Here is a 27001-nt window from a genome sequence, read left to right on the forward strand (position 1 = left end):
CAGTGGCGTTGTCTGTAGCCCCCAACAATTCTTCCTCTGTACATGAGGCAGGGCATAGTGGACAAGCATACAGATGCAAAGTTGTCTGTTCTGCTCCACAGTCACACAAGGTGTGGAAATCTTTTAGGTCGTGCCATTTTGCCGGGTTGTCTTTTGATCTGCCCACTCCCCTTCTGAGTCTGTTCAGGGACTTCCAAGTTGCCCATTCTTGCTTTGCCCCTGGAGAAAGACCCTCCCTTGTGGGGGGCATCCAGTTGGGATTTCCTGGTCTAGTGGGGGGCTTTCACAGGGTTCAACCTTTTTTCTCTCACATTTAGCAGCAACTTCCCGTCGCACATTGGGGGGGGGGGGGGGGGCAATGCCAGCTAGCTTGTAGACTTTATCAACAGGTGTAGGTTTAAGACATCCTGTGATTATTCTGCATGTTTCATTCAGTGCTATGTTCATTCAGTGCTATATTTGGAAACAATAAACATCGACAAAATCACGATCTGTCAACTGCAAAAGGCCACCTGACTTGGATCTGTGCACATCATTTGAAAATACATCACACAGTCCTAAGACGCTTGGGAAGTGTTTGACTTGTGATTTTGTGATACGAAATCCAGCATATAGATCTCGTTTGCTGTGACATACTATGTTTTTGTGTCAGTAAAATAATAATAATAATAATCATCATCATCATCACAGTTCTAGACACTTGGGAAGTGTTTGACTTGTGATTTTGTGATGCAAAATCCAGCATATAGATCTTGTTTGCTGTGACATACTGTGTTTTTATGTCAGTAAAATAATAATAATCATCATCATCATCGTCATCACAGTCCTAGACTCTTGGGAAGTGTTTGACTTGTGATTTTGTGATACGAAAACCAGCATATAGATCTCGTTTGCTGTGACATACTGTGTTTTTGTGTCAGTAAAATAATCATAATCGTCGTCATCACAGTCCTAGACTCTTGGGAAGTGTTTGACTTGTGATTTTGTGATACAAAAACCAGCATATAGATCTCGTTTGCTGTTACATATTGCGTTTTTGTGTCAGTAAAATAATAATAATAATAATAATAATAATAATAATAATAATAATAATAATCACAGTCCTAGATGCTTGGGAAGTGTTTGACTTGTGATTTTGTGATACGAAATCCAGCATATAGATCTCGTTTGCTGTGACATACTGTGTTTTTGTGTCAGCAAAATAATAATAAATGAAAAATATTATATTGGGTTCTTGGTATCCACAGAGATTTGTTTTCAGGACCCTCCTTGGATATAAAAATCCATAGATGCTCAAGTCCCATTATGTACAATGGAGTAGTGAAATGGTGTCCCTTGTGAAAAATGGCAAAATTAGGATTTGCTTTGTGTTTTTTTTTTTTTAAATATTCAGTGTTTGGATCCATGGGCATGAAATCTGTGAATATGAAGAGCTAGTGACAATATATACCAGAGTGTGTTTTAATGCCATTCTCCTTTCTTGGTCTTATGGGGCTCCTGTTGTTTGTGTTCCAACTTTATTGTTCTTATTCTTATTACTAGGTTTGAGATCCCAGAGCCTGAGCCCACAGAAGCCGATCGGCTGGCCATTGAGAAGGGAGAGCAACCCATCAGCGCAGACCTTAAGCGGTTTCGCAAGGAGTACGTCCAGCCAGTGCAACTCAGGTTTGAGCTCCCTTTTTTTCCTGTCACATCAGGTGGGAAATATCCAGGAGTGGGATCGTGGCCAGGGGAAAGCACAAAGCACACTCAAGCCTTATCTTCTATTGATTTCTATTTGTTATTATTTCTTTCATAAATGTACACCCTACTTCCTTCCCAGCAAGAGACTTCAAAGAGCTTGCAACACTTTTTTTTAAAAAAAAAGCCCAGCTGAAATCATGTTATTGTTTCTGTGGAACCATGTTTTAGGTTCTTCTCTTTTCTGTCCTTGCTGTGGCAAAATGGGCCTTGGGGAGCCTGAAAGATGATGGTGGCAATAGGACTCAGCCCATTGATAAATGCCAGCTTCTCCTGTCCTCTTTCTATTTCCCTTCTGAAAGTCCTGGGTGTGGTCTCTTGGGAGTTTGACATGTTGGAGAACTTCAGGGGTTTCTGTTCGGTTCTGTGGCTTCTAGATTCATCTGTGTTCAAGCAAAGCAGGAAGCCTCACCTCCTCCACCTCGTCTGCTTTATTGTTGGTTGGACAATAAGACTATCTCTGGATTGTCGAAGGCTTTCATGGCCGAATCACTGGAGTATTGTGTGGTTTCCAGGCTGTATGACCGTGTCCTAGCAGCGTTTTCTCCTCCTGACATTTCATAGACTCATAGAGTTGGAAGAGACCTCATGGGCCATCCAGTCCAACCCCATTCTTCCAAGAAGCAGGAATATTGCATTCAAAGCACCCCTGACAGATGGCTATCCAGCCTCTGTTTACAAGCCTCCAAAGAAGGAGCCTCCAACACACTCCAGGGCAGAGAGTTCCACTGCTGAACGGCTCTCACAGTCAGGAAGTTCTTCCTCATGTTCAGATGGAATCTCCTCTCTTGTAGTTTGAAGCCATTCTTCCATTGCGTCCTAGTCTCCAGGGCAGCAGAAAACAAGCTTGCTCCCTCCTCCCTCTGACTTCCTCTCACATATTTATACCTGGCTATCATATCTCCTCTCAGCCTTCTCTTCTTCAGGCAAAACATGCCCAGCTCCTTAAGCCGCTCTTCATAGGGCTTGTTCTCCAGACCCTGGATCATTTTAGTCGCCCTCTTCTGGACACATTCCAGCTTGTCAATATCTCTCTTGAATTGTGGTGCCCAGAATTGGACACAATATTGGACAACATTTTGCCTGCATCTCTGCATGGCATCTTCAGAGGATCTGTGACCAGCATGTCTGCATAGAGCGCTGTTACCTTCCCGCAGAAGCAGTAGCTATTGATTTACTCACATTTGCATGTTTTCAAACTACTAGCTTGGCAGAAGCTGGGCCTAGGAGCAGGAGCTACCCTGCTTCCCAGATTCAAACTGCCAACCTTTCGGTCAGCAAGTTCAGCAGCTTAGCGGTTTAACCCACTGTGCCACCAGCGGACCCCTGATGGTCATACTTTCTCTCTTCTAAATATGGCAGCCATAGATGCAAGCGAAACATCAGGAGAAAATGCTGGTAGAACACGGCCGTGCACCCTGGAATGCACACAACACTCCAAGACCTCTGTTTAGATCTGCAAAAACTAAAACAGTGGCATTTTTTTCCTTCATCTTTTTTTTAACTCCCTCCCCAGGATACTCAATGTTTTTCGGCACTGGGTGGAGCACCATTATTACGACTTTGAACGAGATCAGGAGCTCCTCGATAGACTGGAAACGTTTATTTCCACTGTAAGAGGTATGTGGCTTGAATTCCTCAGATCCTTATTCCCAGCTGGCTTGTAGAGCCTTGGAGGATCTCTCATAAAGCCCTGAGAGCTCCCTTGGGCTGGACCTGCTTGTAATGTCAGAAGACAATGGTATTTACAAGTGCTTCGAGCCAGTCACGTGATGTCAGTTTCCTCTCTAATCCGCTTTCTGTTATAACAAAGGAAAACATTGCACTGGGCGAGAGAGATCTAAGGCTCTCTGGAGTTCTTAGGTTTGTACTTTGCTTCCTCCAGAAAAAGTTCACCTTTAAACATTTATAGCCGTGCTCCGCATTGGCTAGCGGTCTCTTGTGAGTTTCTGGGAGGGAAACAGTTGGTACTCAATGGGCACAGAATTGGTGCTGTTTGCCAGGCCTCAAGTAGACTGAGAAGCACTGGCAGCAATTGTCCAGGTTGCTTTTTGGTTAGGCAGACTCTGCCCAGTGTCATGCCTAATGTATTAATGCATGCCTGTCTTTCGTGTTTCCATTTATCATTTCCCACCCTAAATATCTCGGCGTCACCTTAGACCAGACACTAACATTTAGGAAACACTGCGTGAACACCAAGCACAAAGTAGCCGCATGTCCTGAATTGCCTTTCAAAAACAGCCTTTAGACAATGTTGAAAGTAAAAGAAAAATGCTTTACTTCAGCAAATACATAGGAGAAGCAAATGCCATTGAAAAGTTCAAAAGAAAGCACGGGAGTCTTAATCCAGACACAAATTAAAGTCTCTTACAAAGTCCCAAAAGAAATACCAGTCTTCCATCAGACAACGGACGATGAACTAAGTTCCTAGCAGCAGAAACAAAGCATATTCCATTGGAGCGAAAACATCAGTGTCAGGGTCGTTGCCAGAGAAAGCTGACTCCTCCTGCTACTGATTAATAATGGAGGGCCCAAGTTTGCCCGTGCCTGCTTCAAAGCATCTGCCCAGACTTCCTGCTGATCCTGTCAATGTCTTTTAGGCAAATCCATGAAGAAGTGGGTGGAATCCATTGCTAAGATCATCAGGAGGAAAAAGCAGGCGCATGCCAACGGCGTCAGCCACAACATCACCTTTGAAAGCCCACTGCCCCCCATCGAGTGGCACATCAGCCGCCAGCTTGAAACGTTCGACCTCCTGACGCTGCACCCCATCGAGATCGCGCGGCAGCTGACCCTCTTGGAATCCGATCTCTACCGGTAAGCCGCCGTTTTGTTGGCCTGTGTCATGTTAGGTGAAGTCCAGAGCGCTTTCCTTGTGCAAGTTGTATTTTGAGTAACACTATGTAACACAATTTGAGAAATGTTCTGTTCCTGGTTTGAAAGTGTTATTTCCTGTTTAATTGTGCGGTCCTTACTTTGAAAGTAATTGTTCTACTAAAAAAATATATTATATGCTAATCAAGGTGGTCCGTCACCTGAATCATATACAAATTATGGGAAAGGTCTGATTCTTTGAAATTGTTTGTGTGGTGCCCAGTACTTTGAGAAGCCTTGCCAGTATTCCTTTTAGCAAAGTAAAATCATCTATCCAGCAGGCTGTCCTGTCTGCCTTAGATCATGTTGACATTATTCAAGCTGTGCCAACCTTCACGAGATCAGAATCCAACCAGACTGAATGGTACCCTATTAATTGCATATGCGTTGACTTATTATAAGTTGCCCCATCCCAGGATATAAAGGTATAATGTATTGTCGAAGACTTTCATGGCCGGAATCACTGTGTTGTTGTAGGTTTTTTCAGGCTGTATGGCCATGTTCTAGAGGCATTCTCTCCTGATGTTTCGCCTGCATCTATGGCAAGCATCCTCAGAGGTAGTGAGGTCTGTTGGAACTAGGAAAAAGGGTTTATATATCTGTGGAATGACCAGGGTGTGACAAAGGACTCTTGTCTGCTGGAGCTAGGTGTGAATGTTTCAGCTGACCGCCTTAATTAGCATTTGATGGCCTGCCAGTGCCTGGAGCAATCTTTTGTTGAGAGGTGATTAGATGTCCCTGATTGTTTTCCCTCTATTGTTTTGCTGTTGTAATTTTAGAGTTTTTTAATACTGGTAGCCAGCTGAAACATTCACACCTAGCTCTAGCAGACAAGAGTCCTTTGTCTTACCCTGGTCATTCCACAGATATTATAAACCCATTTTCCTAGTTCCAACAGACCTCACTACCTCTGAGGATGCCTTCCATAGATGCAGGTGAAACGTCAGGAGAGAATGCCTCTAGACCATGGCCATATAGTTCAAAAAAACCTACAACAACCCAGTGACATCCCCATTCCCATTGTGCAAATCAACATGATCATCCAACACAATCACAGGCTGAACAGGCTGACATACAACATTGGCCCTTCCAGGTTGCCATTTATCAGTCCCTTAAATGCCTCAATTGCTTCAGCTTCTTGTACCTCATAGACCTCTGTTGCCTTCTGTTTCCAGGGCTGTGCAGCCATCTGAACTTGTGGGGAGCGTGTGGACAAAAGAGGATAAGGAAATCAACTCTCCAAATCTACTGAAAATGATTCGGCACACAACGAATCTTACGCTTTGGTTTGAAAAGTAAGTGGTGGCTTTGCATCATGCGGAACTGGATGGTTTTAAATCAACACAAGTGTAGAGATATTACAGAAATGCATGTATGATATTTTTTTAAAAAAGCAAAAATCTCTTTGTGCCTCTCTTTGTCCCTTCTTCCTTTTCTCTACTCTGTAAAAAATAGGTGCATCGTGGAAATGACAAACTTCGAAGAGCGAGTGGCGGTGCTAAGCAGGATTATAGAAATCTTGCAGGTTTTCCAAGACCTGAATAATTTTAATGGTGTGCTGGAGATCGTCAGTGCAATGAACTCTGTCTCCGTCTACAGATTAGATCACACATTTGAGGTAAGCCTTGGTTGGGTCTGTTAGTGCTGGAAATGTCATTTGAAAAATACAATTAGCAGCACTACATGACAGCTGAAATTTAGAACAGCCTTGCATTTGTATGTGGAGAGTGGGCATTGTGATTGCATTTTTTTAAAAATTATCATGGCAATTAAAACTTGAGCGCCACTTACACCCATATCTTGGGAAGTCAGACTTGGTCACGGTAGTCCACGCTCTGGTTACATCCCGAATAGACTACTGCAATGCACTCTACATGGGGCTGCCTTTGAATACTGTTCGGAAGCTCCAAATAGTCCAATGGGTGGCAGCCAGATTGCTCACCAGAGCGGCATACAGGGAGCATACCAACCCCCACCCCCCCACCCCGGTTAGGTCAGCTCCACTGCCTGCCAATCTGCTAGCATGCACAATTCAAAGTGCTGGCTTTAGCCTATAAAGCCCTAAACAGTTCTAGCCCAGCTTATCTGTCCAAACGTATCTCCCTTTATGAACCACCAAAGAGTTTAAGATCATCTGGGGCGGCCTTGCTCTTGTTCCTGCCTCCCTCGCAGGCACGATTGGCGGAGACGAGACAGGGCCTTCTCAGTGGTGGCCCCTCGGTTGTGGAATTCCCTTCCCAGGGATATTAGATCAACCCCCTCCCTCCTGGCTTTCTGCAAAAGAGTGAAAACGTGGCTTTGTGACCAAGCCTTTTGAGAACTTGTTCAATAGATAGACTTGGAACAATGTGCAGTGACCATTGGAATGGTCCAGATTACGCTCGTGGATTACATGTTTAACTCTAAATGTATTGCTTGTAAATGTTTTAATTGTTTTTAATGTACTTTTTAAATTCTATATCAATATTTATTTAAGTGTACATTGTGTTTTAAGGCATCGAATTGTTGCCTGCATGTAAAGCCACTTTGAGTCCCCTCCGGGTTGAGAAAGGCAGGATAGAAATGTCGTAAGTAAATAAACTGTTGAATATTTTGCAAAGTGTTCAGACATGTGGCTTTTGTTTCTCTCGTCATCCAATCAGGCGCTGCAGGAGAGGAAAAAGAAGATTCTGGATGAAGCAGTGGAATTAAGCCAAGATCACTTTAAAAAATACCTTGCTAAGCTCAAATCAATCAACCCACCCTGCGTGCCTTTCTTTGGTAAGTTACGCTCACAGAGAAGATAGACTTGGGTAACATGTTGATGCACAGCTTTTAAACCATGAGAAGAAGGATAAAGTTATGTCTTTGTGCCCTGATGCTTTTTATATGCTCTTTTGAGATGAGGATTCTGTGCTGAAGACTTAAAAAAAATTAATGTGGTGGTATGGGGAAAATAGCAGATGTGATAAACCTTTTTTTAAGAATAAAAAAATTCTATATATTTTTTATTTTTCACTAGCTGTCCCTGGCCACACTTTGCTGTGACCTCAGTCTGGTTCCTTCCTTCTCTACCACTTTCCTTCCTTATCCCCCCCCCTTTTTTTTCTGTCCCTTCTACTTTCTCTTCTTCCTTCCCGTGCATGCATGCTTGGCTCTCAAAGCTGGTATGGCCAGCTCTTTCCCAAACGCAGGAGGGGGTTTGAGCCAGGGGAGTTATTTCCGCGCATGCACTATATCATAATTTAGGTTTTTGGGGTTTTTTAAGTCCTTTCCACTGTGTTTTTCTGTTTTTTTATGAGTTATGGTCACTCATTGGTCCGTTAGGTGTCTTCTGGTCAAATTTCATGTTGTTTCATCCAGTGGTTTTTGAGTTATGTTAATCCCACAAACGAACATTATTGATATAGATGTGTGGCAGGGGATGGTTAGTCTATCTGTGTTCATATTTGGGCATATGAAGTATTTGTGCCAAGTTTGCTCTAGATCCACCATTGTTTGAGTCCACAGTGCTCTCTGGATGTAGGTGAACTGCAACTCCAAAACTCAAGGTCGATGCCCACCAAACCCTTCCAGTATTTTCTGTTGGTCATGGGAGTTCTGTGTGCCAAGTTTGGTTCAATTCCATCATTGGTGGAGTCCAGAATGATCTTTGATTGTAGGTTAACTATAAATCCCAGCAACTACAACTCCCAAATGACAATTATTTTTTTTGTGATGGTCATCCTTGGGTTAATAGGTGTCTTATGGCCAAATTTGGTGTCAATTCGTCCAGCGGATTTTGAGTTATGATGTCCCTCAAAACTAACAGAGCATTTATATATAGATAGATAAATTAATTTTTTTTCCTGATGTTAGTCTAATCTCAGAAATGGCTATTTCTGCATCGATGTATTGATAACATGTAATACAGTGGTTCTCAACCTGTGGGTCCCCAGGTGTTTTGGCCTACAACTCTCAGAAATCTCAGCCAGTTTCCCAGCTTGTTAGGATTGCTGGGAGTTGAAGGCCAAAACATCTGGAGAACCACAGGTTGAGAACTACTGATGTAATATGTTATCAATACCATCTTGCCTTTGGGTTGTTGTAGGTTTTTCCTGGCTATATGACCATGTTCTGGAGGCAATTTTTCTCCTGACGTTTCGCCTGCATCTATGGCAAGCATCTGAGGATGCTTGCCATAGATGCAGGCGAAACGTCAGGAGAAAAATTGCCTCCAGAACATGGCCATATAGCCCGGAAAAACCTACAACAACCCAGTGATCCCGGCCATGAAAGCCTTCGACAATACATCTTGCCTTTGATTCCCACTTGTTAGTCTAAGGCAGGGGTTCTCCAAGTGTACTCCACAGAGCTCTTGGGGCTCCACAGGTGATAGTGAGGACCTGTTAGGCAGTAGACTGTTGGGAATTGTGGGAATTGAAGTCCAAAAACACCTGGAAGGTCCAAGTTTGCCCATGCCTGATATAGAGGAATGCAATGTCAAGCATCTCCCTAGACCAGTGGTTCTCAACTTGGGGTCCCCAGATGTTTTTGGCCTACAACTTCCAGAAATCCCAGCCAGTCTACCAGCTGTTAGGATTTCTGGGAGTTGAAGGCCAAAAACATCGGGGGACCCTAGGTTGAGAACCACTGCCCTAGACAGAGGATGAAGAAGAATAGAGTCTTGTTGCATGTCAGCCTGTTCAGCCTGTGATTGTGTCTATTGAGCAGGTTGGTTTGGATTATGGGAATGACAATGTTGTTCATATTCAAGTTGATTCCTCTGATGGGAATGGGGATGCTGTTCATGAAGATGTTCCTGAAGGGAATGGGGATGATGGTCAGTTTCCCGGGCTTGGTTTTAGATATGTGGGGCCTGAATGTAGTTCAGTTGATGGCTTAGAGACACCTGTCTTGCTGCAAAGGGATTCTCAAGGTCTCGAGCCTGGGAAAGGCTGTACACCTGGTCAGTTATCTGCAGGTGCAGATTTTAATGAAGCCTTGGACAGCAGAAGTGCTTTTAGCCAGCAAAGACAAACAAATCAGAAATTAAGACGCTCAGTCAGATTAGAGCAGAAGCGAGAAGTGAAACCAAAATGAGGAAAAATCTGTTCTTAGCTGTTTGGGAAACAAAGTAGACATATAAGTGCCAAGTACTGAGTGTGGCTTCAGACGAAGCAATGTTGGATTCACCATAAGTTCTTCATGCCAAGTTCCTGTACCTTTGTCTTTGTTTGATTCCTTTATTAAGTGCCTTTGCTGTTATTTTGCTTTTGAAATCAAGCCTCTAGTTTCATGAACTTCTTTGGACTATTCCTCTTTGGATTAATTGCTTTTCTTATTGCCTAATCAATTGGATTTACCTTTTACTGTGGATTACTTTTTATTGGTTTGGCTTTTATTACCCTCAATAAACTGCTTGCTATTTTAACTCAACTGTGTGGTGTTTAAAGTCAGAGGGAATTCCTGCTCTGGAGAGCAACAGGACTGGCTGGACATAAAAAAATTACGTAAAAAGGAGCTTTTGCAATAGCCAGGCATTGTCAATTGAGATATGCCTGCATGTTTCAGATACAGTTAACAATCCAGAATTGAGCTTTGAAAGGAAGGGCTTTAGGGGTTTTTTTTATTGAAATGTGCATAATAATAGGGGGAAAATATGGCTTAAATGAATCTAAAGTGCCCTTTTTCTCCCTGTCTCAATTAGGAATATACTTAACTAATATTCTAAAGACCGAAGAAGGGAATCCTGACTTCCTTAAGAGAGAAGGAAAAGGATTAATCAACTTCAGTAAGAGACGGAAAGTAGCAGAAATCACAGGAGAAATCCAGCAATATCAGAACCAGCCTTACTGTTTACGCGTCGAGCCAGAGATCCGGGTAAATGGAGCGTGCTTTTGTTCTTTCTTGCTTTCTGGGGAGGAAAGGAAACACGTATGTGGGAGTTCTGCTGAAGCCTCAAAAGCAGGGAGGAGGCAAAAACTGAGGAGTCCCTCATCAAAACGAACTGGAAATGCATTTCAAGTTTATTTATTTATTTACCATATTTATATACCGCCTTTCTCTCCCCTAGTGGGACTCAAAGCGGTTGCTCAATAGTTGTAGGTAAAGGTGTCCGACTCTTGGTGCTCATCTCCATTTCTAAACTGAAGAGCTGGCGTTGTCCATAGACACCTCCATGGTCATGTGGTCGGCATGACTCCATGGAGCACCGTTACCTTCCCACTGGAGTGGTACCTATTGATCTACTCACATTCGTCTCTTTTTGAACTGCTAGGTTGGCAGAAGCTGGGGCCAACAGCAGGAGCTCACGCCGCTCCCCAGATTTGAACCTGCAACCTTTTGGTTAGCAAGTTCAGCAGCTCAGCGGTTTAACCCATTGCGCCACCGGGCAGTGAATTATAAATAGAAAGCCCAGTGCATTTTGGCCTGTACTGCAGGGCTTTGGTATCCCCTGGGGTTTATTTCCAGGAACACCCATGGATACCAGAATCTGTGGGTGCTCAAGTCCTATTCCATCCAATGGGGTAGTGAAATGGTTTGGGGTTTTTTTGTTGGTTTTTTTTTTTAATTTCTGTAAAAATAATATTTTCAATCCCCGTATGGTTGAATCCGAGGATGCAGAATTTATTTATCCATTTATTTATTTACTATTTTTATACTCTACCCTCTCTCACCCCAAAGGGAACTCAAAGCAGCTTACAAGTCATATGTATATACAATATATTATATAATTTGCATAGCACAATATTAGTATTCTATATTACTATATTGTACTATACCACTATACTGCAATATTATTAGTAATATTGCATGTAATATATAATATTATTTAATTATTTACAATATTTATATGCCGCCGTTCTCACCCCAAAGGGGACTCAGAGAGGCTTACAAGTTATACGCACATATAATATATTATATTATTAGCATAGCACAATATTAGTATTATATATTACTATATTGCACTATACCATTATACTGCAATATTATTAGTAATATTATATGTAATATATAATATTATTTATTTATTTACAATATTTATATGCTGCCATTCTTACCCCGAAGGGGACTCAGAGAGGCTTACAAGTTATATGTACATACAATATATTATATTATTAGCATAGCACAATATTAGTATTATATATTACTATATTGCACTATACCATTATACTGCAATATTATTAGTAATATTACATGTAATATATAATATTATTTATTTATTTACAATATTTATATGCTGCCATTCTTACCCCGAAGGGGACTCAGAGAGGCTTACAAGTTATATGTACATACAATATATTATATTATTAGCATAGCACAATATTAGTATTATATATTACCATATTACCATACTGCAACACTATACTGGAATATGTACTATACCACTTTACTGTAATATTATTAGTAATTTTACTTGTAATATATAATATTATTTATTTATGTACAACATTTATATGCCGCCATTCTCACCCCGAAGGTGACTCAGAGAGGCTTACAAGTTACATGTACATACAATATATTATATTATTATTATTAGCATAGCACAATATTAGTATTAGTATTATTGTACTATACCACTATACTGCCATATTATTGGTAATGTTACATGTAATATATAAGATGCAATTATTATATTGTATTATTATTAGTATTATATTGTATTGCATTATAATATGATTATCAATATTATATGTGTATGCAATATATTATAATATTAGCACAGCACAATATTAGTATTATATATTACTATATTGTTGCTGTGGGGAGGGGCTCCCAACTGATCATAGAATCAAAGAGTTGGAAGAGACCTCATGGGCCATCCAGTCCAACCCCATTCTGCCAAGAAGCAGGAATATTGCATTCAAATCACCCCTGACAGATGGCCATCCAGCCTCTGTTTAAAAGCTTCCAAAGAAGGAGCCTCCACCACACTCCGGGGCAGAGAGTTCCACTGCTGAACGGCTCTCACAGTCAGGAAGTTCTTCCTCATGTTCAGATGGAATCTCCTCTCTTGGAGTTTGAAGCCATTGTTCCGCGCCCTAGTCTCCAAGGAAGCAGAAAACAAGCTTGCTCCCTCCTCCTCCCTGTGGCTTCCTCTCACATATTTATACATGGCTATCATATCTCCTCTCAGCCTTCTCTTCTTCAGGCTAAACATGCCCAGCTCCTTAAGCCCCTCCTCATAGGGCTTGTTCTCCAGACCCTTGATCATTTTAGTCACCCTCCTCTGGACACATTCCAGCTTGTCAATATCTCTCTTGAATTGTGGTGCCCAGAATTGGACACAATATTCCAGGTGTGGTCTCACCAAAGCAGAATAGAGCATGGGGAGCATGACTTCCCTAGATCTAGACACTAGGCTCCTATTGATGCAGGCCAATATTAGCACAATATTAGTATTATATATTACTATATTGTACTACACTCAAAATACAGAATCCATGGATCTGTATATGCCTTTTTGAGGGGCTATGAAAAATCATGGAAAGTAACCACACATTGCATAATAACATAATATAAACATTATATAATTTTACAACATGTGAAATTATTACTATATTTGTACGTTGTCTATGGTGTGTAAATACCTATTTGGAATGTAACTCTAGAAATTTCCAGAACCGAAACTCACACCATTTAGTGACAATTCAAAGGGATGCGTGAGCTAAGGATCAAGAGATTTTTGTGCAAGCAGATGCTCAAAAATAAATATTTTGGTAATATAAATATTACCAAAATATTTATTTTTGAGCATCTGCTTGCACAAAAACTTCAGAAGGAAGTTATTTTTGAGCATCTGCTTGCACAAAAACTTCAGAAGGAAAGAGACCCTCAGGACATTCAGAACTGATTTCTAAGAGTGGAAAGGAGACCAAAGATTTTGAAGTCCACTCCATCTTTTTTCTTGCCATGCCTCTTCCCTCTTTTATTGCCTTGTGATTGATCGGCAGTATTATTTTGGTCATTCCAGCGTTTTTTTGAAAACTTGAACCCCATGGGAAACATCCCCGAGAAGGAGTTCACGGACTACTTGTTCAACAAATCGCAGGAGATTGAGCCTCGGAATTGTAAGCAGCCATCTCGATACGTAAGTCTTGCACGTCGTTGGAAATACTTTTAGGCCGTGTTTAAAGGTGTAACCTCTCCAGGAGAATGTGGGTAGGTAGGTAGGTAGGTAGGTAGGTAGATAGATAGATAGATAGATAGATAGATAGGGGTTGATTGGAAATGTATATATTCCAGTTTCACTAAATAGAGAGAGAGAAGGAAACAAGCAATTTGCAGTAAATAAAAATACCTCAAAAGTCCTACCTGATTTTAGACACTTAAGTAAGGCAAGCCCTGCTTAGTATTTAGATAGAAGTCCCAGGTGTCATAGGCTGTATTTCAGAGGAAGGACCTGGCAAAATCCACGTTCCTAAGAAAATCCTGTGCAATGTATGGGGTTGCCATAAGTCAGTAGGAATAGGTGACTTGAAGGCACATTCACACACAAAGATTATTATTACTACTACTACTACTAAAATATAATATATTCTATTATATCTATATATATAAAAATGCTCTGGTCATAATGAGTACCTTAAAAACAAAAGCACCAATGAACGAAATCACACCAAATTTGGCAACAAAATGTCTCACAACACAAGGAGTGAACATCACTCAAAAATTATGATTTTTTCATTTGTGAGTTGTAGTTGCTGGAATTTATAGTTCACCTACAATCAAAGAGCATTCTGAACTCCACCAACAATGGAATTGAACCAAACTTGGTACACAGTACTCCCATGACCAACAGAAAATACTGAAAGTGTTTGGTGAGCATTGACCTTCAGTTTTGGAGTTGTAGTTCACCTACATCTAGAGCAGTGGCTCTCAACCTGTGGGTCCCCAGATGTTTTGGCCTTCAACTCCCAGAAATCCTAACAGCTGGTAAACTGGTTGGGATTCCTGGGTGTTGTAGGCCAAAACATCTGGGGACCCACAGGCTGAGAACCACTGATCTAGAGAGCACTGTGGACTCAAACAATGATGGATCTGGACCAAATTTGGTACGAATACTCAATATGTCCAAATATAAACACAGATGGAGTTTGGGGGAAATAGACCTTGACATTTGGGAGTTGTAGTTACTGGGATTTATAGTTCATTTATAATTACTGAGGGTCTTGATTTCCAAAGGTTGAGAAATGCTGCCTTAAGGTCCAGGGCAAGAAAACGTAATCAAAGCCCTCCTGACAAAGGGCCGTCCAGCCATTCACACACACACACACATATATGTATATGGCAGATGCAGTATCAAAGATTTGAAAGGGACCCCTAAAGGAGGACAATTCTATGTTGCATGTTCCAGCGTAGGCAAACCAGACAATCTCTACATCAACACAGTCATAAAGAAATTACATCTATTAGAAACCAACACTTTCCTATTACTTTATTTTCCAGATCACCAGACTGCGCCACAGCAACGCGTGGCAGGGGACCGCTAGTATAATATAATAATATAACAATATAACAACATATTAATATATTAAATATTATAATAATATAACACACACACATATAAATGTAATATATTTTATTATAACATATATAATATAATAATATCATAAAATGAAAATAATTATATTATAATATATAATAATAATATAACACACACATATAAATATAATATATTCTATTATAACATATATAATATAATCATAATATTATAAAATTATAGTATTATATTACAACATATATTAATATAATATATAATATTATAACACATATAAATGTAATATATTCTATGATAACATATATAATTTAGTATAATAATGTATTATATATTACTGTGGATTATGATTATGTGCTTTGTTTTTAGCAGCGTATTTAAATATATTTAAATGCACAATGTATTTTGTATGTTTTTTATGTCTTAATGCAGCATTAAATTATTGCCAGTTTGGAAGCTGCCCTTTGAGGTGGAGATAGGGGTAAAAAAAACAGTAAATAAACAAATTAAAAAAATGCTTTAAGCCAGACATGGGCCAACTTTATCAGCTATTAGGAATTGTGGGAGTTGAAGTTCAAAACTCCTGGAAGGAGGGCTGAAGTTGGCCCATGCCTGCTTTAAGTGAATGTCTACATTCAAGCCCTTTTTTATATAAATAGGCTATTTAGTATTAAATGAGTTTGTAAGCTGCCTTGAGTCTCCTGGATAGTGATTTAGTATGATTAAACTAGATTTGGCTCTGATTTGTTTCCTTGTAGAGATCAGCAAGTCAAAGCAGCCCAGGAAATACTAAACAAGAAGTAAAAGCGAGTTGCTTCTTTCTTTCTCTCTTTCTCTATCTCCCTTTCTCTCTTGTTCTTCTTATTAGCCCAGGAAAACCACCTACTCCTTGAAGTCTCCCGGAATCAGGCCCAACGCGGGCCGGCACGGCTCCACTTCGGGCACTCTGCGGGGCCACCCCACCCCCCTGGAGAAGGAGCCCTACAAGATCAGCTTCAGTCGCATCACGGAAGCGGAACAGGAGTCTGCGGCCTCGGCCCCCACCTCCCCAGTCGTGCCGTCCACTCCGCCCGTCTCAGCCTCTTCGGACGTGTTTCTAGACAATGACCTCAACAGCTCTTACGGTGCGTGTCTCAGGGGCTTCCTCTTTATTGAAACTAGAAATAGAACAATTTGTGAGCTGAGGAAGGGAGGACGGAGGAGGACAAAGTGTCCTCCACCTCCACAGCAGTCAAGTTTCTTCTTACTGGTGGGTTTTATTGGGCTCGTGTGCTTAGGCCTTAGATCAGGCATGGGTCAACTTGGGACCTCCAGGTGTTTTGGGCTTCAACTCCCACAATTCCTAACAGCCGGTAGGCTGTTAGGAATTGTGGGAGTTGAAGCCCAAAACACCTGGAGGTCTCAAGTTGGCCCATGCCTGCCTTAGATGTCCACTCTGCCAGTAACTCCAAGCCCATTTTTCTCTTGTTTCTCCCCCCCCCCCGCCCCGCCACCCCATTAATACAGTCCGCCCTCCCCTTTCCTGAGGTTTAGAGGCACAGGGCCCTCATGAAACTGAAAAATTGCAAATAAAATAATTGGTATTTTATTTATCATATCAGAAGCGAACCATGGGTACAGTTGTAATGTATCTTCAAAAACATATACACAAAGTTTGAAAAATTGGCATTCTATTAAATGTCCTTTGACCATTAGCTGGCCACTTGGAGTGCCTCTGGTGTTTTTTATAAGAAGGTCCTCCATTGTGCATGTGGCAGGGCTCAGGGTTATACCCCACCAGGTGTGGCTCAAATTTACTACCTGACCTAGGTTAGCAGCTGCACATAATGATTAACAGTATAAGGTTTTCTTTAACACACACACACACACACTTGGCGTTGATCCTTTTACAACTTACTGTAACATAACGTACATGAGCCAGTTCAACTGACTTCTTACGCAAACCTCAACTGGCTTCTAACTAACTTAACAGACTGAACATTCTAAGATCTGGGTGACATGGTCTGTAGCCCCTCCCACAACCTCTAACAACATAGAGTTAAGGGGAAAACTCCATACCAACATATACACACAATACCGTAAGCAATCTCAATTGCATACATAACAAATAACTAGTATAGGAGGCTTGTAGAAGGTTGCCATTTCTAACAAGACATGTGTTTGGCCTAAAAGAATGTATAACGTGAGGCAAGTCTCCAAATCATCCGTGGTCATCCTTTGCGTTGTCCAGTGACTGGCAGGTGTCTTTTCCTGAACAGGCACCAGATTAGTAAGCAGTGAAGTATGGCTTTGCATGTGTTAAGGCAAGGATAATGCTGTTGTGTTAGATGCAGTTAGCGCCTGGCCCATGTAAACGATGCCTTTTCTGGTCTCTCTTCACAGGTAGCAACAACAGCATCTTTGCTCCTGTCCTTCTGCCACAATCAAGTGAGTATGCCAGCGTCCCCTGCCAAACCCCACAAGCCTTTTGGATAATAACAAGGGGGCACACACACAATCACAGGCCTGGCAAACTTTCTAACTTGGGGGCCTCACACTAGCACTTGGGGGCCGCACACCGCCCGGTGATGGAAGGAGAAAGAGGGATGCAAGGAGGAAGGAAAGACAAAAGGGAGGGAAGGAAGGGTGGAAGGGAGGGGAGGGGAGGGAGGGAGAAAAGGATGGATGGATGGATGGAAGGAAGGAAGGAAGGAAGGAAGGAAAGATAGAAGGGAGGGAGGAAGGAAGAGAAGGATGGAAGGAAGGAAAAAAGAGGGAAGGAAGGACAAATGTAAGGGTGGAAGGGAGGGATGGGAAGGAGGGAGGGAACCAGGAAGGAAAAAGGAGGGAGGGAGGAAGTGAAGGATGGAGCGAAGGAAGGAAGAAAGGGAAAGAGAAGGAAGGACAAAAGGGTGGAAGGAAGGGATGGGAAGGAGGGAGGAAACAAGAAAGGAAAAAGAGAAGGGAGGGAGGAAGAGAAGGATGGATGGATGGATGGATGGATGGATGGATGGATGGAAGGGAGGGAGGGAAAGAGGAAGGAAAGAGAAGGAAGGAAGGCGAAATGGTGGAAGGGAATGGAAGAAGGAAGAAAAGGGGAAGGAAGGAGGGAGGAAAGAGAAGGAAGGAAAGACAAAGGGGGAAGGAAAGAAGGAAGGAGAAAGAGGGAGGGAGGGAAGGAGGAAGGAAGAAAAGAGAGAAGGAAGGGACTGAGAAAGGAGCCCAAGGGGCCACATCCAGCCCCTGGGCCTTGGTTTGCCCGTTCCTGCACTATCAGATCATTTTACTCCTGTGTGCAGAGTAAGAAACCAATTATGTTGTTTTCTTCTGTGATAAAGAGCCATGCCCTTTGAAAACTGAAAATAAAAAGGAAAAAAGATGTTTCCATTTTCTTTATTCTTTGCTCAAGTCTTTTAAAGTCTTACTCTGTGTGACAGAGATGTTTTTCTGCTAGTTTGTTTTTCTAAAAGGATGGACCGAACCTTAGACGCCTGCAGACGGGAAGGACTGAAAGGGCCCGCCCTCCTTCTCTGCCAGTGCAGGAATCCCTGAGAGGCCTCCTTGTAATATTAGCCCACTGGTCCAGATCCTATTTCTGCAGAGCAACAAAAAATAAGCTTACCTTCTGCAAAACACCCCCTCGGATATTTGATACAGACACGCTGCATTCCTCCATCAGAAATGCTGAAATAGTGCAGGGTTTTTTGACTCAGGATTGTATTGTCGAAGGCTTTCATGACCGGAAACACTGGGTTGTTGTAGGTTTTTCCGGGCTATATGGCCATGTTCTAGAGGCATTCTCTCCTGATGTTTCGCCTGCATCTATGGCAAGCATCCTCAGAGGTAGTGAGGTCTGTTGGAACTAGGAAAACGGGTTTATATATCTGTGGAATGACCAGGGTGGGACAAAGAACTCTAGGAGCTAGGTGTGAATGTTTCAACTAACCACCTTGAGTAGCATTTGATAGCCTGGCAATTTTTTGGTGTGGCCATTGAAATCCACAAGCATATGGACAGTTTCAACAGAAAGGAGGAAACCATGAAAATAAACAAAATCTGGCTACTAGTACTAAAAAAAACTCTAAAATTACAACAGCAAAACAACGGAGAGGAAACAATCTGGGCCATCTAATCACCTCTCAACAAAAGATTGCCCCAGGCACTAACAAGCCACACAAAAAACCTGCCAGGCCATCAAATGCTAATCAAGGTGGTCAGTTGAAACATTCACACTTGCCTCCAGCAGACAAGAGTCCTTTGTCCCACCCTGGTCATTCCACAGATATATAAACCCAATTTTCCTACTTCCAACAGACCTCACTACCCCTGAGGATGCTTGCCATAGATGCAGGCGAAACGTCAGGAGAGAATGCCTCTAGAACATGGCCATATAGCCTGAAAAAACCTACAACAACCCAGTGACTCAGGATTGTTGGGAAGAAAATGCAGTCAGTGATGAAGAAGAGCAGCAGAATATTGATCTGCTCTCTTTTCATTCTTTCTCGCTCCCTCCCTTGTGTTTTGCAGAAACATTCTTCAGTTCCTGTGGGAGTCTGCATAAACTGAGCGAAGAGCCCCTGGTGCCTCCTCCTCTGCCGCCGCGCAAGAAGATGGATCAGGATCCTTCAAACTCAAAGGTAGATCTCCTGCCTGAGAGAATCTGGCTGGGAAAACACGCTTGTAGGCCGTGAACAGAACAGGGATCTCGGGGCCATGTGAGATTTGGCTTCTTCTCTCCTTGGCTCACTTATTTATTAGCTACGTTTATATTGCACCTTTCTTCCACTGGGTTCTATGTGCTGTGCACCTCGCCTCACAACAAGGGGATTGGTGCAGGTAGTGAAAATGTGCTTTTTTGAGGTTATTTTTCTCTCATTTTGCTAGAACATTTAAGCCCACCGAGTTAGATTAAGTGGTACAGGGTAAGCATCCCTTCCAATCCTCAAAAATCCACAAGTGTCCACTCAGTTGGCTTTTTTATTTCTTGTGTCAGGGGCAACCAGTCAATTATATTACATTTCTAACAGAACAAAGCAAACAAACAGAGAAAATACAAAATTTGTGAGTTTGGTAATTGATTAAATGTCCTTTGACCAGTATCTGGCCCCTTGGAGTGCCTCTGGTGTTGCCGCAAGAAGGTCCTCCCTTGTGCATGTGGCAGGGCTCAGGTTGCATTGCAGCAGGTGGTCAGTGGTTTGCTCTTCTCCACACTCACATGTCGTGGATTCCACTTTGTGGCCCCATTTCTTAAGATTGGCTCTGCATCTCGTGGTGCCAGAGCGCAGTCTGTTCAGCGCCTTCCAAGTCGCCCAGTCTTCTGTGTGCCCAGGGGGGAGTCTCTCATCTGGTATCAGCCATGGATTGAGGTTTTGGGTTTGAGCCTGCCACTTTTGGACTCTTGCTTGCTGAGGTGTTCCAGCGAGTGTCTCTGTAGATCTTAGAAAACTATGTCTAGATTTAAGTCGTTGACGTGCTGGCTGATACCCAAACAGGGGATGAGCTGGAGATGTCTCTGCCTTGGTCCTTTCGCTATTGGCTGCTGCTTCCTGGCAGATGTCAGGTGGTGCAATACCGGCTAAGCAGTGTAATTTCTCCAGTGGTGTGGGGTGCAGACACCCTGTGATAATGCAGCATGTCTCATTAAGAGCTACATCCACTGTTTTAGCGTGGTGAGATGTGTTCCACACTGGGCATGCGTACTCAGCAGCAGAGTAGCACAGCGCAAGGGCAGATGTCTTCACTGTGTCTGGCTGTGATCCCGGTGAAGACATCTGGGATCACAGATATCTCAGTTGGCCAAGATATAGTGACACCTTTGATTTTTGATAGTTCAGTATAATCAAAACTTTGCCTCCTACCAAAAAAAATTGTGTCCATGAGATGTATTATGAAACATATATAATCATCATCATCATAAACCTTATTTGTAACCCACCATCACCTCCCCAAAGGGGACTCAGGTCGGGTAACATGAGGCCAAGCCCAGAATTACAGTACAACAAAATAAAATAAAATTCAAATAGCAAATAATAACATTAAAATAAAAAACATAAAACAACAGGAAATGAAATAAATAGATGCAAAATAACGTGATGAATAAATAAAATAAAAGCACGGTGGGCGGGCCAAATGCACAGAATAAGATTGATAAAACCCTGGGTGAAATAAGTACTGTATATACTCAAGTATAAACCTAGTTTTTCAGCTCTTTTTTAGGCTGAAAAGGTCCCCCTCGGCTTATACTCGAGTCAAGGTTATTTATTATTTTACTATTTATTTATTTACTCCACTTCTATACCGCTGTTCTCAGCCCGAGGGCGACTCTATGTCATTATTATTATTATTATTATTGCATTCATTATTTTACTTTATTATTGTTATTACATTTATTGTTTACATTTATTATTTTTCTCTATTATAACTCTTATTACTACATTTTCATTATTTTAATGGCAAAATGACAGGAGAAAATGCTGCTAGAACACATTGGCCATACAGCTCGGAAAGCACGCAACACCCCAATGATTCTGCCTGTGAAAACCTTCAACAACTCATCCTTTCTCTCTGTTTCAGGGCGGCTCCAAATCGGAAGAGGGTCCCCCCGCCATCCCGCCGCGGCAGCCTCCTCCTCCGAAGATCCAGCCCCGCGTGCCGGCACTCTCCTGTGGCCCCCTCGACCAACCCCTGCCGCCGAGCCCCACTCCGCCCCCTCCCCCTCCGCGGGACCCCCTCCCGGACACCCCTCCTCCGGTGCCCCTGCGGCCCCCGGAGCACTTTGTGAACTGCTCCTCCTTCCTTCTCCAGCAGCCGCCTCTGGGGCGCTTCCACCGGGACCCCGACCGGCTGCGGGAGGGCGGCTCGTGCCCCGGCTCCCCCGGCACGCCGCCCGGCACCCCCTCGCCCCGCGTCCTGCGCCGCTGGTGCGGGCTCAGCCCCGGCCCCAACCCCAGCCCGGAGCCCCCGCCGCCCCCGGTCCCGCCGCGCCACAACTCCAGCCCGCAGCTCCCCAAACTGCCGCCAAAGACTTACAAGCGAGAGTTCTCCCACCCTCCTTTGCACAGACACTCTTTGCTCGAGAACGCCGAGGCGCCTCAATGACCGCCGCTCGACACAGGAGTCTTTGACACTGGAAGCATCGTAGCTGTATAGAGTTCCCGTTTCCTTGTTTTCGTTGTGGTTGTTGTTGTTTTTTTAATTTATTCCAAAACGGGCGGTGAGCGTCTCCGAGTGCTGTGGCGAGCGACGCTTGTGCTGGCCCATCGGGGTTCTCGAGTAAGAACGCCGCCTTGACCCTGCTTCCCGGCCTTTTTTGCATCAAGGGACCAGCAGCAGCACCACTGCCTCCTCCAACTCCTCCTCAGCGCCAACGGTTTTGCCAGTTGGGAGAACACAGATTTTATTTTTTAATTTTTTGCACTGTAAACGACACACACTACGCTTGTTTTCGACTGACATCCCGTTCGTTGCACTGAGCCCAAAACTAAAAAAAAAGGGGTTGCCGGTGTTTTGTTCCTACTTTTTAACCTCGAGACCGGAGCACAAGCGGCCTTTTTTAACACAAAACACACATCTAAATTTCTTAACAATCCAGCAGGAAGTGCCTCCTTTCCAGGAAGCATCCGGACGATTGGAAGGGAAACTTAAGACCATTTAGCCTACTTTTTTTTCCCGTGTCAGGAGTGACTTTGAGAAACTGCAAGTCACTTCTGGTGTGAGAGAATTCTCCGTCTGCAAGGACGTTTGATATTTTACCATCCTTGTGGGAGGCTTCTCTCACGTCCCCACGTGGGGAGCTGAAGCTGACAGAGGGAGCTCATCCGCTCTCTCCCCAGCCTGTCAGTCTGACCTGCTGATTTCCATAGGATACTCCCCAGTGGTTTCTGTCTGCAAGGGGTGAGGATCCCCACCCATCATGTTTCTGAAATCAGGAGGGGGAAAAATAGATTTCTCTGAGACTTTCCTGCTGTTCTGGAAAGTTAATAGAGACTGTGTCTTAATTTATTGTCAAAGGCTTTCATGGCCGAAATCACTGGATTGTCGTAGGTTTTTCGGGCGGTATAGCCATGTTCCAGAAGCATTCTCTCCTGATGTTTCGCCCGCATCTGTGGCAGGCATCCTCAGAGGTTGAGAGGTCTGTTGGAAACTAGGAAAATAAAGTTTATATATTTGCGGAATGTCCAGGGTGGAAGAAAAAGCTCTTGTCTGTTGGAGCTAAGTGTGAATGTTTCAATTGGCCACCTTGATTAGTATTAAATGGCCTGACAGGTTTTTGGGATGGCTTGTTACTGCCTGGGGGAATCCTTTCTTGAGAGGTGATGAGCTGTCCCTGGTTGTTTCTTGTCTGGAGTTCCCTTGTTTTTGAGTTTTGTTCTTTATTTCCTGTTATAATTTTAGAGGTTTTTTAAAATACTGGTAGCCATATTTTGTTCATTTTCATGGTTTCTGTCTTGGTGTCACCTTAATATTTAGGAAACACTGTGTGAACACCAAGCACAAAGTAGCTACATGTCCTGGGCTGCCCTCCAGAAACAGCCTTTAGACAGTGTTGTAAGTAAAAGAAAAATGCTTTACTTGACACAAAGGATAAGCAAATGCAATTGGAAAGTGCAAAAGAAAACAAGGAAGTCTTAATCCAGACACAAATCAAAGTCTCTTACAAAGTCCCAAAAGAAACACAGTCTTCCATCAGAAAGCGGGCAATGAAGCAGCAGACACAAAGCAGATTTCATTGAAGTGAAAACATCGGTATCAGGGTCGTTGTTACCAGCGAAAGCTGACTGCTCCTGCCTCTGATTTATAGCCCTGAATTCCCCACGCAGGAGCAGGAGGTGCTATGGTGTCTCCCAATTAGCTCAGCGTTTTTAGCAGCTATCCTAGCTGAACTCCCTAACACAGGTGGTGCTGGGGCGTCTCCCAATTAGCTCAGCGTTTTAGCAGCTATCCTAGCTGAACGCCCTAACACAGGAGGTGCTAGGGCATCTCCCAATTAGCTCAGCATTTTTAGCAGCTATCCTAGCTGAACGCCCTAACACAGGAGATGCTAGGGCGTCTCCCAATTAGCTCAGCGTTTTTAGCAGCTATCCTAGCTGAACGCCCTAACACAGGAGGTGCTAGGGCGTCTCCCAATTAGCTCAGCGTTTTTAGCAGCTATCCTAGCTGAATGCCCTAACAAAGGAGGTGCTAGGGCATCTCCCAATTAGCTCAGCGTTTTTAGCAGCTATCCTAGCTGAACTCCCTAACACAGGAGGTGCTAGGGCGTCTCCCAATTAGCTTAGCGTTTTTAGCAGCTATCCTAGCTGAACGCCCTAACACAGGAGGTGCTAGGGCATCTCCCAATTAGCTCAGCATTTTTAGCAGCTATCCTAGCTGAACGCCCTAACACAGGAGATGCTAGGGCGTCTCCCAATTAGCTCAGCGTTTTTAGCAGCTATCCTAGCTGAACGCCCTAACACAGGAGGTGCTAGGGCGTCTCCCAATTAGCTCAGCGTTTTTAGCAGCTATCCTAGCTGAATGCCCTAACACAGGAGGTGGTAGGGCATTTCCCAATTAGCTCAGCGTTTTTAGCAGCTATCCTAGCATATCCCTAACACAGGAGGTGCTAGGGCGTCTCCCAATTAGCTCAGCGTTTTTAGCAGCTATCCTAGCTGAACACGCTAACACAGGAGGTGCTGGGGTGTCTCCCAATTAGCTCAGTGTTTTTAGCAGCTATCCTAGCTGAGCGCCGTCTGTGCTGTGTCTCTTTTCGTCTCTCTAGAAATGCGGGCACTTTCAAACCCTCCTCATCTGATTCTTCTTCTCCCTCCAATTCCTGAGCACTTCCCTGTTCCCCTTCCTCTTCTGAAGATGAGGAATCCCTAACATTTTATTCCTCCAACAGACAAGAGTTCTTTCTCACATCCTGGACAAACCATAACTACTGTAAACCGCTTTGAGTTGCCCAAGGGCTGGGAAAAGCGGTATATAAATATAGTTAATAATAATAATAATAATAATAATAATAATAATAGCCCTGAATTCCCCACACAGGAGGTGCTAGGGTGTCTCCCAATTAGCACAGTGTTTTTAGCAGCTATCCTAGCTGAATGCCCTAACACAGGAGGTGCTAGGGCATCTCCCAATTAGCTCAGCGTTTTTTAGAAGCTATAAACCCAATTTTCCTAGTTTCCAACAGACCTCACTACCTCTGAGGATGCCTGCCATAGACGCAGGCGAAACATCAGGAGAGAATGCTTCTGGAACATGGCCATACAGCCTGAAAAACATACAAGAACTCTGTGTCTTAATTTCTATTGATTTTGCTGCTGAAGAGAAGAAAGCACGAGTTCCTAAAGACAAAAGAAAATATCACATTTTGGTTATTACGTGAGACAAAAGGAAGCGAATCCTGCCTCACTCAGTTATTTATCCAAAAGAGAAAAGGAAAAGAAAGTATTTAGCATGTGTCAGGTTCAGTTGTGCCTTTTTTCATTTGGGCGAGCGGAGGTGTCTTAAGCTCAAGCGGTTGCCTGCTGTTTTCGACGAACAAAGCTATTACGCCATATGATGTACAGTTTGTTTATATTGTATATTTACAGATTAATGACCTGTATGCATTTCTGTGGCTCCGTGGCCTACTCTGTCTGCGATCTTTTTACTCCCGTGCGCTGTACACTGTTTTGAGCGTTTTCCCGGCGTCTTTTGTGGAGGGAAATGCGGCCTTCAGGACTCTAAAAAATCATGTACGTTCTCAATTCAGATTCTTCATCGCGGTGGCGTTTTTTCTGGAAATCTGATTGTTCAGTTCAACGAATTCCAGGGAACCCAATCCAAGACTTTTCAAACAATTGGAACCAAAATTGGAACCGTTTTTCTGCGGCGGAGGAAATTCATTTTGGTTCCAAGTACTGTCGAATCTGAAAGCCTTTTTTCTTGGAACGGTCCGTGGCCTTTTACTGTGCTTTTACTATCAAGAGTTCTTAACCAGATTAATAAATCAATCCAGTCTTAATTTTTAAGAAAGTTTGGTCACATTGTGTGGGTTTCCTTTTTTTGTCTTGTCAAGGAATCTTCTTCAATCTCATTGATTTGCAATTCTATTCAAATAGAACAAAAGATTTTAGATGGGCATGGGCCAACTTGGTCCCTCCCTCCAGGTTTTTTTGGACTTCAACTCCTACAATTCCTAACAGCCGGTAGGCTGTTAGGAATTGTGGGAGTTGAAGTCCAAAACACCTGGAGGGAGGGACCAAGTTGGCGCATGCCTAATTTAGCAGGAAAATGTAATAATAATAATTTAGCAGGTAAATGTAATGTTCGTTTGTGGGATTAACATAACTCAAAAACCACTGGACAAATTGACACCAAATTTAGACACAACACACATATCAGGCCAACGAGTGACCATCTCTCAAAAATTGATTTTGTCATTTGGGAGTTGTAGTTGCTGGGATTTACAGCTAACCTACAATCAAAGAGCATTCTGAACTCCACCAGTGATTGAATTGAACCAAACTTGGCACACAAAACTCCCATGACTAACAGAATTTTCCCTTCGTGGTCCCTGTGAATCGCACATACAGTATTTCTTGCGCCTGCGCAGAAAATACCATATGTGCGAATTCACAGGTGACCACTCAGGAAACGACGGTTATAGGTAAGCAACCTATATATACTTGAGTAGCATTGTGTATCCACCTTGGACATTCCACACTACCAAAGCCTCCTGAACCGCAGCTCCAATGTGGCCGGAGAGGTCCTCTCACAAATCCCGCAACAACAAACCAGGGATGAGCTTGCAGCACTGCCTAGTTTGGAAGAAGTCAGCAATGCCATCAGCCAACAAAAAAAATAACAAAGCCAGCGGACCTGATGGGATCCCTGCTGAAATATTTAAAGAGGGACGACCTGAGCTGACACAACAACTCCCCCAGCTCATAGAAAAAATGTGGGTGACCGAGAAAATCCCAGCAG

At 43.1% G+C, this 27001-nt stretch overlaps 1 protein-coding gene across 1 annotated transcript in view; it reads left to right on the forward strand.

Moving 5' to 3' along the window:
* SOS2 (SOS Ras/Rho guanine nucleotide exchange factor 2) overlaps positions 1-26050 on the forward strand; it is a 61636-nt gene extending 35586 nt beyond the window's left edge. Inside the window, exons 12-23 of the mRNA XM_060752839.2 lie at positions 1543-1665; positions 3257-3360; positions 4341-4557; positions 5790-5909; positions 6070-6232; positions 7257-7374; positions 10283-10455; positions 13550-13666; positions 15942-16197; positions 17456-17500; positions 19580-19689; positions 21626-26050. Coding sequence (XP_060608822.2) covers positions 1543-1665; positions 3257-3360; positions 4341-4557; positions 5790-5909; positions 6070-6232; positions 7257-7374; positions 10283-10455; positions 13550-13666; positions 15942-16197; positions 17456-17500; positions 19580-19689; positions 21626-22150 — 2071 coding nt within the window. The 3' untranslated portion in view covers positions 22151-26050. The remainder of the gene's footprint in view (positions 1-1542; positions 1666-3256; positions 3361-4340; positions 4558-5789; positions 5910-6069; positions 6233-7256; positions 7375-10282; positions 10456-13549; positions 13667-15941; positions 16198-17455; positions 17501-19579; positions 19690-21625) is intronic.
* The last annotated feature ends 951 nt before the right edge of the window (positions 26051-27001 follow it).

This window comes from Anolis sagrei, chromosome 1 (assembly GCF_037176765.1).
Source record: "Anolis sagrei isolate rAnoSag1 chromosome 1, rAnoSag1.mat, whole genome shotgun sequence".
Classification (NCBI taxonomy): Eukaryota; Metazoa; Chordata; class Lepidosauria; order Squamata; family Dactyloidae; genus Anolis; species Anolis sagrei.